Below are 16,836 nucleotides of genomic sequence, written 5' to 3' on the forward strand. Positions count from 1 at the left end.
ATATATATATATATACATATATATATATATATATATATATATATATATATATATATATATATACAGAAATTCTGAGAATATACACAGAAATATAGAAATAGAACATTTACTTTATACTCAAATTACAAATAAATTTCATGGAGTATTATTGGTTTTTTTTAAGTCCCTGTTGTACTAGTTATACAACTCTAATCCTTGAATAGATCTAAAAATAAGTTATTGAGCCTACAAAACAATAATAGTATAGCTCTCTCTAAAGTGTTCTGTAAATGTAAGAGTGCTTGTATTTGAAATTTAATTACAGTATAAGTAACTAAATAGAAACTTATTACATACATACCTGATGCAGATGGTTTTGAGGTAGTAGTGGTAGAGTCATTTTTGGTCCCACCTAGAAATAAAAAAGTAATTTTTATAATTTGTCTAGCATATTATGAAGTTAAACAAGATTTTGAGTTGATATAGCAAGGAGTTAGCAATAAGTAAACTTTTACCACTATTTGTGGTAAACAATGCTTAAATTTCAGTGGTCAAATTTCAAGCATAACATTACTTCAACTGTGAGGAGGCTTGCCGTTTATGCATTTTCCTGGCTATGCACTCTTTTGACATATTTCTAATCATTAAACTTTCTCATACAGCAACACTTGATGCTTTGACAATATGGTTTGATACTTCATGGAGTAATTACTGCTTTAAACACTTATTAATCTATAATCCAAATATTTCTCTTGCTGTGACTTGAATTTTCCTGAAGTAGACTTTGGAAATGGGCAGTGGAGAAGGAAATGTGCATTGCCGATTTGCAATGCACATTGCGAAAATTTCCTGGCAAGACAATTTCCTGACAAGAAAAACAAAAGGTAGTAGGTAGTGAGAGTAAAAAAAAATAGCTAAACATCTAAGAGAGTCTTATATTCCATAAATAAGGAACAGAGGAAAGAAATAACATAAAAATATGATTTAAGCTACATGTTGATCTAAATCTTTGATTTCTTTGAAAGGATAACTATTTTTTAAATTTTCTTTTTGCTGTTATTATTCTGAAGAAAGAGCACATGTATTTTATTATACAGAATTTGCAATTGGAATTCCAGTAGTCAGGTCTGTGACAGTTGTCAGATTCAGGACGAAGATAAACTGAAGCTAAATTCAACTTTCACATAGAATAAACCCTTCCCATAATATAACTATGCTATGTGTAGTAAACTCATATTTCCCAAGGGTATTTCCCATACTTTTACACACTTATAATTGGTTGAATACTTCCAAATTATTAAAAATCCCGTTAGCTTCATGATTAACGTCAACTGACAACTGAGGTAAGATGAACATAAAGAAGTAAGTGGAAACACATTACTCAGCTTCCTGCTTGTTGATTGGCTTACACTACAGCTGCAACTGTCACACTTATTTAATGCAAGTTCAAGGTCAATTAGAACTGACAATCAAAGCAGTTAGTGAACAATTTTGCAATCACGTGTAAATTGATCGTTTAGTCATTGGATTCTTTATAGTTTCATGGAATGTCAGATAACCTTTGCTGGAACTTAGCTTTGGAGCTTACACTTTTCGTTGTAGATCGCTGGAACTTAAATACTTGGGTCAACTGATACTGAATTATGCATACTAAATTTGTAAAACACAATAAACATAATTATTGGCGAGAGCATTCATATACAACAACATACCACGTTCTAAGCCATAAAAATACATGTAGAATCAACAACAAAAACAAATTTTGAGCCATGAGTGAAGTGGAACAACACTGAATTTATTCAATATAAATATTACGAAATTCAGGAAGAAGTAGACAGTTATACTGGACTGAAGCTATGCCATCGGCGATCCAAGCTCCAACAGAAGAAGCAAACACACAAAATTTTAGTAAAGTAAATGTAGTAGTAAATTTTATATATACTGGTGTCATCTAGATTTTAACCCAATAAAAACAATGTTACACCTCATATACTTTTACAACCTTATCTTTAGTCGTAAAATTATGGTAGTTATCTCATTTAAGACATATAATTAATGCGCATCCAATAGTTTTTTATTAAAAAAAAAATTATTGGTTATTCAGAAAAATCTTAAATTTTAAGAAAGAAAAACTTTACAAGGACAACTAAAAAGCATTTTGATGCTTATTGTGCATTGAAGTTAATCCTACACACTGGGAGCCACCAGATGCACAATGTATTTTCTCCTTGGAAAGATTTATGAAAACTGCTTTTAAATTATAAATGCATCCTCGCAGTAGCAATATAAACAAGTCAACTTACTACAAGTATACTTCGACGGGCAGCAAGAGTCCGTGGTGTACGTGGGTGTACAGTTGGTCTCTGACAGTAGACACTGGGGCTTCACGCAGTGCTGTTGGCCCCTGATACAGTAGCAGTACAGGCATTTGGTCGAGGAGTCCATGGCCGACCCTTCTGCATACAAGGATCCATTCACCATACATCCTGAAACAGTTGGGGTTCTCATATAAGATACTATGCTAGTGGTAAGCAGGACGTGTTGACTCCCTACGAGATCAAACATCTGAATGACCTAAATAAATTTCAAACCTTGATCGAGAAATATTTTGGACTCAAGGGTGTTTTACTCCATTGATTAGTTTTTTATGAGTCGCTGGGTTAAAATTCAAAACTATATTCAATCCTCTACTTTTTGTGTGTAATGTGACAAGAATGCCAGGGGGAAAGAGATGGAGAATGACGGAGAAATTATGAATGCATGTATGAGTAGGTCCCAATTTATTTATTATTAGAAAATTATATGCAGAATTTGACTATTCTTATAATGCACCTAGGATGCAAATTAGGTTGTATTTTTTTTAGAGTATTTGGTCCTCGTTTCATAAAATACAATAATAGATAATGAATCATATTTTGTCTTCACACCATAGTAACCTATTGAGAGGGTATTGTAATTGGCTGAGCGTTAGCAAACCTCTGAAAATCTCACGACTGAAAAATTGCAAGCGAAGCCGAGAGTAACTGCTAGACTAAAAATAAAAATTAATATAAAGATATAATAAAAAATGAACCGCAAAATGTGTTGCTAATCACAAATTTTTTTTGAACGGCTGGACTAATTCAGCCAATTATTTTTGTAAATTATGAACTGAGATCCGAAGAAGGATTAAAGAGAAAGATTATAAAAGATTAAGTGTCTCATAAGCCAGACTTAACTGACACTAAACAGCTGTTGAAATGTTTAGTTAGTCTTACAATTTGGCTGAAACATTTGTTTACAATTATATTTTATGAAATATTAAGTATACAGCACTTGATAAGTAGTGCAATGCAGATAGCAAATAAAAAGTTAATATCTAACTTTGACTCCAGGTTGCACCAGTAACATTTAAACAATATTGTAAAACCAAACTTATTGAAGCTATGAGAGTTTTCATGTGAGGTACTCCAAATTGGTGGGCTTCCTTGACTTTGTGATATGGCATTTTAAAAGTGGATTATGGAAAAACAGATATGAGCAATAATATGGCTCAACAATCCATTCTTTCCCAGACAACAGTAAAAAAGCCTTCTTTAAAGCAAAACGTTATAAAGGATTATTTTGGAATGTTGAATGAACTTCTCCACTCTTGCCTTCATACCAGAAGCAGAAAAAATGTGACGGAAGTTGGTGCTTTTTGATCAAAGTAGTCTTTTTTATTTGTATGTATATATTTCTTGGTTGTGGTAAATAAAGCAAAATCACTTATAGCACCAGAAATAACGTAGAGCGGAAGTAGAAGTACATACTCGTATGTAATCGTACTTTTCCTGGACCGAAAAAAACGCAGACTCGATTATGGAACCATAAATAAGTTAGACCCAAAGTGAATTCAAATGGCTGCTAACAGTCTCTTTTGATCGCAGTAAAGTATTGTCCATAAATGTGAGTGTATATTTTCTTCAATTGGCAAACCCAACTGTGAAACTTGAAATATCTTAAGCCAGAAGTAGATTATAAGGACCGGTAGTATACTATATGTCTCCACACTGAGGAAGGAAAACCAACATATATCTATGTTTTTATCAGGGAAACATGTTGAACTTAACTGTCATAAGTACATTAGGACAGAAGTGGATGTAAACAGTGAAATAGACAATTTAAGACTATAATAGCATTTCATTCTATATATTTTTTATCAGGGCAACAAGGAAAACTCTACTTATGACACAGGTGGTATTTTAGACCAGAAATAAATTTAAAGGGCCAGAAGTAGACACTTTTAACTGAAATAGATGTTGAAAAGCATCATATGTACATATTTATCAGGGCAACAAGGCAAATTAAAATGAGGTAACCATAAAGATATTAGAAGTAAACTTGAACTGGACTTAAAGTGAACTTAAAGCCTCGGAATAGACACTTTCAGACCGGTTGTTGATCCTACATTTTCTTTATCTGGACAACAAGATAAATTCAAGTATAGTACTGGAAATTTATAAGGCTGAAGTAATTTTCAATGATCTAAAGTGAAAATGTTTTGATTGAAGCTGGTTTCTATGATTGATTGGGGCAACAAGGCAAACTGAAGTATGACCCTGGAAATAACTATGAATGGAAGTAAATTTAACCGTCCAGAAGTTGATGCTTTTTGGTGAAAGTAGGTTTTCGAGACCTTTGTATGTATATGTTTTCTTGATCAGGGGATCAAGGCAATGAAACTCACCTATCACGCCAAAATATAATTGATTCTAAATGCATTCACCTATACGTGCAAAACATAAAATAAGAATCAGTAAATATTTTTTAAACCTTTTAATTTCTTAACTATAGACACTGAAATAATAAGTTCCAAATATATATGTCTATATATGTTAAAATTGAAATATTTCAAAGCACTCCATCTATTAATTACATCATAAGTATCTGAATAAGAAGACTATGCACTTCAATTTTGAAAATCGCTATCATAACCGTGGGTAACTGCTAGTAATTAGAATAAAATAGTGGTGGTGAAATAAATATGAACATAGATTTTAAAGACGCGTTGTGATTTTGTGAAGGACAAAGATGTCTAGTGTATTGAGGGTAGTACGTGATATATCTTATGAATAATTTTAACAGCCATTGGGTATAAAATAAAAACGATTTCAAACCTAAACTAAATTAAGATGGCTGTCTTTACTCTAACCAACTGAAGATGTAGAGTTAAGATAGAAGGAAAAATGAAGGAAGGAATTTTAACAAGGGGATGATGGTCTATCTCCAAAGTTGTACCAAATAGTACATGAAAAGCCCCTCCAAGAGTTCTTAAGATTCATACCAAATACATTAACTTATCCAATGAGTTTAAGATTAAGGAGACAAATCATGGTGTAGCTACCTTGGGTGGCATCCGGTGCGGAAATTGGTGGTGTCATCCCATCGAAAGTAGAAATTAATAAATTTTATATGATAAATGTCAAGGATATAATATATATTTTTCTTTTTATTATCTATCACTATAGAATAATACACGTTTAACTATCCATGCCAACCAAACACAACACACCTCACGAAACGAATGAGAAATGTTGCAACTGTAACGTCAAAGATGGCGAGTATGGGACGGAGAATCCCCCACAACAGCATCAGGCTCTTTTGCGGGAATCCCTGAATTGTACATAGAGCTGAGCTATTGCTAGTGGAGGAATCCCCAAAAAAAGAAATTTTTGTGCTAGCGATTTATTTTTTTGTTTGTTTGTACATTGTTCTTAAAGTTGAGAGACCGGGTGGGTTTCACCCCAAAAAAGGTTACATCCGGTGCGGCCCGCCCCCGCCCCTCCCCTTTGCTACGCCACTGAGACAAATCATGCTTAAAACGTCCTAAAATAAATTATTTGCAAGTTTTATTAAAGGAGAAAAAATTAGTATTGTGATAAAAATAAATCTTTAAGAAAGAGCCAGTTTAAAGTTTACATTTACACAGTTTAAAGTTTTAAAATATTATATTTCATATAAACTTAGAAGGCAATTAAAAAATCGATCTAAAACTGTAAGTCACCACAAGTTGAAAAACGAGAAAATGAATTAAAAACTGGTAAACAATGTAACATTTATAGAGTCTTTAATGTAATGATTTGGTTTATAGTTACAGTGCAGTGGTGTAATCTGTGTTCTAACACACTATGTAATGTTGGTACACTTTCTATTTAATTGCTATTTGTATGGGATCGATATATTGTTATAGCTTGCATCACATGGTCAATATATATTTATATGGTTTCAGAAACTTTATGGGGAATACATTTCTTTTATTATATTAACTATTCCACTAATTCTGTGCTGTACAGTATAATAATGGGTATATTTTCGGCTATTCTGCTATATCTTCATTGTTGTGACACCACATATACACAGACCTGCATATCAATTGCAGCGTGCAAGGTGGAAGGCGTTACTGATCTTGAATAAACTGCATGACTGTCAGTTTTTTTATTGATTTACCTCTGTAGTTGGTACTTATAATAGTAGTTAAATTAAGCGCTCTTTCCCCCCTGCAATATATTATGTAAATAAATATAAATGTTAACTCTAAATTAGCTGTACTTTTATTATATTTTATAAAGCACTTGGATGTGTTTGGCTGTGCATAATTTGAAAAGGCAACAAAATTACGCTCATGATTTAGAATAGTGTTGTTTTTTAGCAACAGAAAAACAACATTTAAATAAATGGTATCTGCTCACTTCTTCAAGTGTAAATATATCAACAAGTAAGTTTGAGCATGCAGTAAAGTAAAAACCTTAGACCTTTTTTTCAACTTTAACTGGTTGTGTTCATAACTGTTATTGATTATTCATATGTTATTGATTTGATAAATTTTTTGCCTGCTTAAAAGCACTATCGTAGGATGTTTACCTGAAGAAGAGGAATATCATTTTTATAAAGTCTCGTTTCCGTTATTGAATCCCGTAGCGACGGAAAATTTCTGTATTTATTTTACTAGAATTTATTTGGATGAAGGTCCGATTTTATCGTCATCGAATTCTAAGCATTTTGAAAGCAGCATGAATGGAACAATGAGTTTTAGTAAGTTAAGTAGAAAATGAGAACAATATCACACTATAAATCTTCAAAACATCCATAACCTGAATAGATATTTGAAAATGTTTGGAATCTTTTTGGAACAGATTAACAATTTATTGCGTTTATCTTAAAGTGCTACATGTTATCAATCAGTAGTCTCTACATCGTGTAATATTATATATATATATATATATATATATATATATATATATATATATATATATATATATAATTATAGGTATAAAAGAAAACAAAACATGTTTCTTCAACTCGAAACGCTTAATATTTGTTATAGCAGAACTCCAGGCATTTGGTGCATTGCATTGAACAAATATGCAATACTGATTAGGCATCTAACAATGTTTGGTTCCTACACTGTATCAAGAAAATAGGCAGATATAGCGAACAGAGATTGGAAAGCGTACTTTATAAGATTTACAGATATTCATACCCTTGAAGAACTAATACCGAGGGTACAAGGAAAGACAGCGACTGGGTGGGCCGCAAAGAAGTCATTCATTTTATTTTACGGAACTAATGTAATCATAAATATTATTAGTACATCATAACTGTTTCTCTGGCAACGGAAATACAATTCACTGCAAGCAGTAATGTTCCTACACGCGCAAAACCTAAAATAAGAGCCAGTAACAATTTTGCTTGTCCTCTGATCCTCAACCATAAACACAGAATAATATCGTGATACATACTTATTTTCCTTTAAACTCAAGAGTCATTCATACCATATAATAGATGTTTCCTTCTAAAATACTACGGACTTTGACTTTATTATTCCTCCAAACTGGCCTGAAATATTTAAAGTGTTACCCAAATTATTGGATCTATCTATCAACAATCGTGCAATATTGCAGAGAAATTCGTTTTATTACATTGGTACTCATAAAAATATGTCATTCTCTTAATTCAGCGTTTCACTCTCAAATTATTAGAAAATGGATCAGGAGATAGGAATATCTTGTTACGGCCATCACTTATCACAGAAGTGTTTGGAATGCCATTTCAAAAGGATATGCCTGTGATGTCCGACTTGTTCAGCAGGAAATTACGGGTAACTGCTAGTATTATTGTAACCTAGCATTTTGAGACATTAACTTGAGAGGACAAAATATTCATCGATAAACAAGCTATAACCTGGTAGTTATTGTAATGACCAGAATATCCGTTTCCGTTCGTACATAGATAAATAATCTGCAGATAATAGTTGGAGATTTGCATTTATAAACGAAATGATAAGGTCAAATCAGTTTATATAATTCGCATACTTTGAAGAGTGTTGAAACCGTATATTGAATTATCAAACTTATTCTAAAATAATAGAATATTTCCAAATTTTCCGGGGCGTTTATTAATTAGTGAATTATGGTACACACGGAACGCTTTTTATCAATTTAAAGTCAAAAATAAAAATGATTTGTTATACCATTTATATCTTTACCTTGGTCCGTGTATCGTAAATGTAAACATACTTATGTTACGTTAAAAATAGTTTTAAATGTCTTGAGAAATAAAGATAATTATGTAAAAAAAATAATTTCAGACACTGAAAAAGTGGCTGCTATTTATACTTTAAGTAAATTATATTTAAGCATTTAATACTCGTATATGCCATACTAGTTTATCAAAAAGGAACCCAAGAATAAATGTTTAAAAAAAAGAGAATATATCACAAATGTCTCCCCTCCACCAAAACGTACACATATAGATTTTTTTATATTGCTCTGAATTCATGTAACGGTTTTAATTAATGTCACAAATAAAATTAATTTGACCGATTAGTTTGGGACGTTCAATTGCTTTTTAATCGGAATTGAAACGTGTGTTTCAGTAAAAATGTTTATCCATTTTTAGAAAGTTACAAAATATTTTCCACAAAAATTTTCACAAACTAATCAAACACATACTGCTCAAGATAAAAAACACCCAGACTACTCATTTTGAACTGGACGTAATTTTTTAATGAGTAACATGATTAAAGGTTTTCACATTTTGCGGTGGTATGTTGTCTCATTTCCTGCAGTGAATGTGTTAGGCGTTTATAAAGATTTATTATTAGTGCTGTAATATATGTTTCGTATAATTATTAAGTTCTATTGGTACACAATTACAATACAAATCGTACCGTAATCAAATTTTTCAAATTTCTTCTTTAACACCATATACAATAAAGTAGTTTGTGTATAAAATAAATAAATTTAATTTAATTAGTAATAGCCTGAATAGAGATACGTTAAAAATCATCTAATTACACACATCAATGACTATTCATTTTAACATTGGTAAGATATGGTCATACAGTATATACAGAATTACCTCTCATGGGTTAATTTAAGACAAACACTTTGTAACTAAACATTAATTACTACACTACTTAAGAATAATTTTTGATATTTTAAATATCAAATATCGTTTAGTTACACGTTAAATATGTACCTTTTGTCTCTCAAGATATCCTGATAGTTAAATTAGATTAGGTAAAGTGCCTTCAAGGTATATAAAACCTATATGATATAATTTTACATTAGTATACAGAACGTTTCATAAAGAATTACAGATAATGGAATATTTGTCTAGAAACTAGTTTTCTACCTGTCATATCGATCCATATATATATATTGTATATAAAAGAATTTTAACTGTATCTTTAAAATTGCGGTAATTTTAAACTTTAAATGTAAAATTTCGTAGAAATTACACGTTTTTACTTACCACATGTAGAATAGTAAATTTACAATATTTGACACTAAACGTTGTACATACTAATTAAGTACACGATACGCTTGTTGTTATCACGTTTTAAACAACAATGAATTGGCCACATATTTTTAGTTTCATGGATCAGATGGTTAGTATCCAAAATATTCAAAATTCCAGTACTCCCATCTGAAATTAGAGGAAATCTACCACAATATTTCATCTTGTGAGCAAAGGTTGGTTGAACAAAACGTGAAAGTAATTAATTAATTGGTGTAGCCGAAAATTGAATAAAAACTAAGACTATGAGACTTTGCTACTCAGAGATGTGAAATTTGTTCTTAATGTAAGATTTATTTGAAATGTATTTTCTAGTGTGAATGTGCCAAAAATACAAAACATATTATTTTGATTTTATCAGGGGAAAATTTAAAATATACGATCGCTCATGCTTTTGTAAGGGTACTTTTAAAGCGATATAACTAAAAAATATTTTATGAACATTTTTATTTTTATTTAAAGGTTATACAATAAAATGCGAATTAAGTAGATTAAGATTGACATACTTAAAACTGTACTTTAGTAGAAGATTAAATTATTCGTAAATGTTAGATTTGTAATTCTTTTATTAATAAAGTATGAGAGTTAAACACATATATTTACATAATTATTTAGCTTACAAAGTGAAGAGTAAGTGGTAAAAATTTAATTCCTGTACAAGTGGTTCATGGGATTATCGAATTTAGTATCAAGAAACAAAAATTCTTATTTTTTCGGAAACGGCACTTAGACGAAAAAGTACAGTTCTATGTGAAATACATTAAAAAACTTAAAAAATATACAAGTAAAAAACTTTTAATGGACTACTACTATATATGTGTTTAATTATTTGTAATATGCATGTGTTTAAAAAAAAGTTAGTGTATTTTGTGGCACTTGTAAAGTAGCAAAACACTTATGTAGGTAACTAAAAATATACACTGTTATTTTTCTTCTTGTATAATTATCAAAATTCCCCAGCTCCATGCGTTGGTCCCTTTTTTTTATTTCTTTTTGTCTTCTTCTAGTATCTGTGCCTTCCTCAACTTTCTCTGTACTCAGTAAATTTCTTCATTTTTTGGTCTGAGTAAGTTCCAGTTTGCACTGGTTTAAGGACTTTGCACACTTTTGTGCAGGCTATTATATTAAGTGTAAAAACAGATCAATATACAAAATTTATAAAATATACACACTGACATGATGTAAAATATGGTCTAAATGTGTGCAATAATGACTTTTTTGAATATTCCTTATGTATCAAATTCAAGTCGTAGCTTTAGAAGAAAAATATTTAAAAAAAGTTTCTAATATTTTATATTTTACCATTTTGAGTAACGGATCCCCTTAAAGCAACAATTAAAATTATTATGATGTTAAATGGGGTTTTTTAGATTTTTTAGATGATAATGGTAATAATCAAATTTTGAAAATCAAAACAATCGAACATCCAGAATTGAAGTAATCGACTAGGGAACCATTGGATTAGGAGCAGAGCATTATGGATACTATATGTTATACTTGGAAGTATAACACCTTATAGTCGTACGTGATGATCTAGAATCTGTGATGACAACAGTGAAAGACTCCGCTTACCTGTTGGGGGACGTCGGTCGTCTATCAGGTCATCAGACAGCCTCCTCAGGTTGGATTCCGTAGGTTCTGAAACTGATTTTCAAAACATGAGTAACTTTAGCACACAAATCACATTAAAGAATCAACCACTCGTATCTATGAGTTCACGTAACGGTAAGGGTAAATAATATTGGTTTGAGTTGTAATGAATTTTTCATATTCCAGGAGGGTTCACTTCTGTCTGGTTTATAACTTCCAGTTGAAGCTCTACTGGGTAGAGCAAAAACCGTTGGGTTTCTTAAGTCTGGGGAACTCTATGGATGTTCAGGAGTGGCACATCACCAACCGAAAATGGAGAGATCTTGGGATCAAAGGGTGAATTGATAGGTCAAATTGCGAAGAATGCCTGTTGGAGTCTGTGGCTGTTGCTGGCCTGGTCTCTCTCTCTCTCTCTCTCTCTCTCTCTCTCTCTCTCTCTCTCTCTCTCTCTCTCTCTCTCTCTCTTCCTCTCTCTCTTCTTATATATCACATATTTAAATGTAGCCCGATATCCCTCCTCGTCGAACTTCGATAGAAGGTGACCTACCTTACCATCCCCCATCCAGAGTCCTGTCACTCTGGAATCAAACACAAAGGTCCTTTAGGACAAAGAAAATGAGGGGGTTCCCCAACTGCTCAGATAGATTTCTTTAACCATTTAACACACGGCACCCAAGAGTGTTGCTATTTTTAGTCTGTGGGCCTATTCTTGAACCGCCAAAAGTTATTACTGACTCGGCAGAGGATGCGAGGGCTTTATTCATTGTGCTTGACAATAGACGGGGACAATGGCCCCGGTGTGATGAAGTTAAAAATAGAACCGCAATTATGACATTGGGTAGCACGAGACGAGGACAAAGTATTCATGTAAAAAGTTGTATAAAAACGGTCTTACAATCGCTAGGAGCAGGTGTTCCTATCTTCGCTAATTTTTTAGCATATGTTTAGGATACCATAATTCCAAAAATTTATATATAAATAATTTTGGTTTTTTTAGACTTTCTACTCATTTTATACTCACAGCATGTAAAGAGTCAAAATATTTTATAAATATGATTTTAAGTGAATTTATTAATTTATATAAAAAGAAATAGGAAGAGTTGAAAATTCCTTGGATACAAATGTGAAGTTGTTAAAAAAATTAGTCATGATATTTCGAATGGAAAATCTAAAAATCCGTGATGTTCAGAAACCATAGATTAGTTAAAAACAACTATGTCCATAAAATGTTTAAACACTCACAGTATTCTGTTGACAATATTTACTCCTAACAATTAGTCATTTATTTTGCTACTGCTTGTTTGTTATTTTTTATATTCTATTTGCTGTGATTTGTCGATTTTGTGGTTTTGACTGTTTTATAGTAGGGAAATTTTTCTAGTATTTAATCAAAATTTATACAGATCTGCATAAAATGAAACAAGCAAGAAGCACCAAATACATACAATTATAATACAATTTCATGTTATAAAACTGTTTACTCCCGAAATCTTTTAATTTTTGGGTTCCATAGAACTCGTCGATTGTAGTGATGTATGTAATAAAAGGGAACGTCTGGTGTGTCCGAACTCTTTCGAAATACTTAATACCTATCTTATTCTTTTTCGGAAACTCTCAACAAAATAAAAATACGGCTGTTACACTTTGTTTTAAAATCATTCTTCTGTTAGACAAACGATGGTTATACTAGATTGCAGTAGAGAAGACAGTTGAAGGCGTGGCTCTCCTACGATCCACCAATTAGCCTCAGCCAACCAGAGATATGCTGCGTTGCCAAACTGTCTACCTGCCGGACAGTCACACCTCCCGAACAGACACACCCGCCAGACAGTCACACCCGCCGGATAGTCACACGCGCCGGACAGTAACACCCGCCGGACAGTAACACCCGCCGGACATTAACACCCGCCGGACAGTAACACCTGCCAGACAGTCACCGGACAGTCACACCCGCCAGACAGTAACACCCGCCATACAGTCAACGGACAGTCACACCCGCCGGACAGTAACACCCGCCGGACAGTAACACCTGCCAGACAGTCACCGAACAGTCACACCCGCCAGACAGTAACACCCGCCATACAGTCAACGGACAGTCACACCCGCCGGACAGTAACACCCGCCGGACAGTAACACCCGCCGGACATTAACACCCGCCGGACAGTAACACCTGCCAGACAGTCACCGGACAGTCACACCCGCCAGACAGTAACACCCGCCATACAGTCAACGGACAGTCACACCCGCCGGACAGTCACACCCGCCGGACAGTAACACCCGCCGGACATTAACACCCGCCGGACAGTAACACCTGCCAGACAGTCACCGGACAGTCACACCCGCCAGACAGTAACACCCGCCATACAGTCAACGGACAGTCACACCCGCCGGACAGTAACACCCGCAGACAGTCACCGGACAGTCACACCCGCCAGACAGTAACACCCGCCATACAGTCAACGGACAGTCACACCCGCCGGACAGTAACACCCGCCAGACAGTCACCGGACAGTCACACCCGCCGGACAGTAACACCCGCCAGACAGTCACCGGACAGTCTCACCCGCCGGACAGACACACCCGCCGGACCTTGACTCAGTGACGTTCTCAATTTGAACCTTGGGGCTCGAAAGTATAAATTCAAACGTGTTCGTACTTCATCAGTTTAGCGCTAATGAAGTATAAACTTTACAAGAAATTAAAAGACATTGAAAAATTTAAAAGGTTTTAAAAATGAGACATATTTTCTAACGCTAGAATGAAAAACTAGTGCGAAAAAGGATTTGAGGATTAACGTTGTTCTTACAGAGCGAAGATAAATATCATTTCACTAGATTCGTCTCTTAAGGATACTTCAAGGTAATCTTTAACTTAGGTTAGTAAATTTAACATTGGAGTAATAATCTTTCCTGCTTTCCTCAATAACTTGAATTACCCTTATATTATGTGATTGTTCGAATAGTTACTTCATTTTCCGCGGAAACTTCACGTTGATTTGCTTTGGCAAGATACACAATGCTTTACTATCAGCATTCTAGTAAAGATTTATGAAGGGCCTCATTGAAGGTGGCGGCATGAATGGGAAATAACGGATAGGGCCCAGAAGGTGCCTTACTATCCTGATCTATACGTTTGATAAGTTTTCCACTTAGAAATAATATAGTTCTAATGAAATAATGTTTTTCTATTGTGACATATATTTTACTCGTATATTATATTTCATACCATGATAAAAGGGCCTATACCTTTTTATTTGCATTTTTCCAAGATATCCATGTTTATAACTGGAGTATCTTAGAAAATTCAAATTAAATTATGAAGTAGATCTCATACGCAATCTACGCATCTGGAGAATTTTAATAGATATACCAAATTGTATTGACGTGGTTAGTGAATATACCCTACCGTTATAGTTCATACAACTTATCAAAAGTACAAAAATCTTATGATCTAAGAACAGAAATAAAAAAGATTTCCTAACTGGGGGTAGGCTATAATCACATAATAATTATTATATGGCGTTTACTTAAGATAGATTAATTGCATTTTAGTCTTGCACTTGGTGGTGAAAAACGATTCACGGTTTTGGTGAAAGAATTGCTTGAGAACAGGAATAAGTTTAGTGACGTTGCATTTTTTAGGAACATTAAGACAAGAAAACCCTAGACGATTTCAAGAACTATCTTAGAATCTCTGAAAGTAATCTTTGTCGCTTTCTTAGTTTAGTGTAGTCCCTCAATTAAGATCTATTCACTCGCTCAATGTACCTACTTTGAGACCGTAGTGCACATGCACGGAGCTCAGATATCGCTCATGAAGGTCGGTTGACGCTATACACTCGGAAATCAGTCACCAAGCGATCTTTACATAGTTAGCAATTGTGAGGATCGCCTGGGAATATAAAGCGATCTCAAGATTGCCAAGTCATCTCGATATTGCTCACAATCTGATCAAAACCGCCCCATACATTGCGTGATATTCGGGAAATTTGGAAGATCGGCTGGGAATATAGAGCGATCTCAAGATCGCCGAGTTATCTCGACATTGCTGGCAATCTGATCAAAACGGGCCCATGCATTGGGTAATATTCGGGAAATTTGATGGATCGCCTGGGAATATAGAGCGATCTCAAAATCGCCGAGTTATCTTGACATTGCTGGCAATCTGATCGAAACGGGCCCATACATTGGGTGATATTCGGGAAATTTGGTGGATCGCCTGGGAATATAGAGCGATCTCAAGATCGTCGAGTTTTCTCGAAATTGCTGGCAATCTGATCAAAACGGGTGATATTCGGGTAATTAGGAGGATCGCCTCAGAAAAAAAGCGATCTCAAGATCGCCGAGTGACCTCGAGATCGGTGGCAATCTGACCGAAACGGCCCCATACATTGGGTGATATTTGAGTAATTAGGAGGATCGCCTTGGAAAAAGAGCTATCCCAAGATCGCCGAATGACCTCGAGATTGGTGGCAATCTAACCGAAATGGCCCCATACATTGGGTGATATTTGAGTAATTAAGAAGATCGCCTTGGAAAAAGAGCTATCCCGAGATCGCCGAATGACCTCGAGATCGGTGGCAATCTGACCGAAACGGTCCCATACATTGGTTGATATTTGAGTAATTAGGAGGATCGCCTTGGAAAAAGAGCTATCCCGAGATCGCCGAATGACCTCGAGATCGGTGGCAATCTGACCGAAACGGTCCCATACATTGGTTGATATTTGAGTAATTAGGAGGATCGCCTTGGAAAAAGAGCTATCCCAAGATCGCCGAGTGACCTCGAGATCGGTGGCAATCTGACCGAAACGGCCCCATACATTGGGTGATATTTGAGTAATTAGGAGGATCGCCTTGGAAAAAGAGCTATCCCCAGATTGCCGAATGACCTCGAGATGGGTGGCAATCTGACCGAAACGTCCCCATACATTGGGTGATATTTGAGTAATTAGGAGGATCGCCTTGGGAAAAAGAGCGATCTCAAGATCACTGAGTGTCCTCGAGATTGGTGACAATCTGACCGAAACGGCCCCATGCATACAATTTGGTCATCAGCAACCAGACTGCTGGTCGACGGGCAATCGCGCCTAATAATGTACGGATAGCTTCAGTAGTCAAAGAAAGAATTGAAGAATAAAACATGTCGCAGCACTTGTGTTGAGAACAAAGATGATAGTAATTTGTGTAATTTAAATTTAATACAATCTGTCATCTTTAAAGGAAAACTTTTAGTGTAAAATTAGTTTTGTGACCGTCTTTCGAAACCATGAGGAATTGTTCCCTATAAAGTATTGTTAATCCAATTTGAGAAATAAAGGTTCAAGTACTTTTAAATTAATAATTTAAATACAACCTTTAATGTTTAACATCTTCACTGCGGCTCAGTACTGAGTAACCTTGAGTACTCTTACTGACTCTATTTACGGCGTCTGCCGCACACTCAC

The 16,836-nt window shown here is 34.4% G+C and overlaps 1 protein-coding gene across 1 annotated transcript in view; it reads right to left on the reverse strand.

The window, feature by feature from the left end:
• The window catches only part of LOC124368218, an 84,030-nt gene that overhangs the window by 15,858 nt on the left and 51,336 nt on the right, over positions 1-16,836 (reverse strand). The window contains 3 exon segments of the mRNA XM_046825493.1: positions 341-391; positions 2,283-2,465; positions 11,374-11,445. Of these exon segments, the coding sequence (XP_046681449.1) occupies positions 341-391; positions 2,283-2,465; positions 11,374-11,445 (306 nt within the window).

Source organism: Homalodisca vitripennis, chromosome 8 (assembly GCF_021130785.1).
Source record: "Homalodisca vitripennis isolate AUS2020 chromosome 8, UT_GWSS_2.1, whole genome shotgun sequence".
NCBI lineage: Eukaryota > Metazoa > Arthropoda > Insecta > Hemiptera > Cicadellidae > Homalodisca > Homalodisca vitripennis.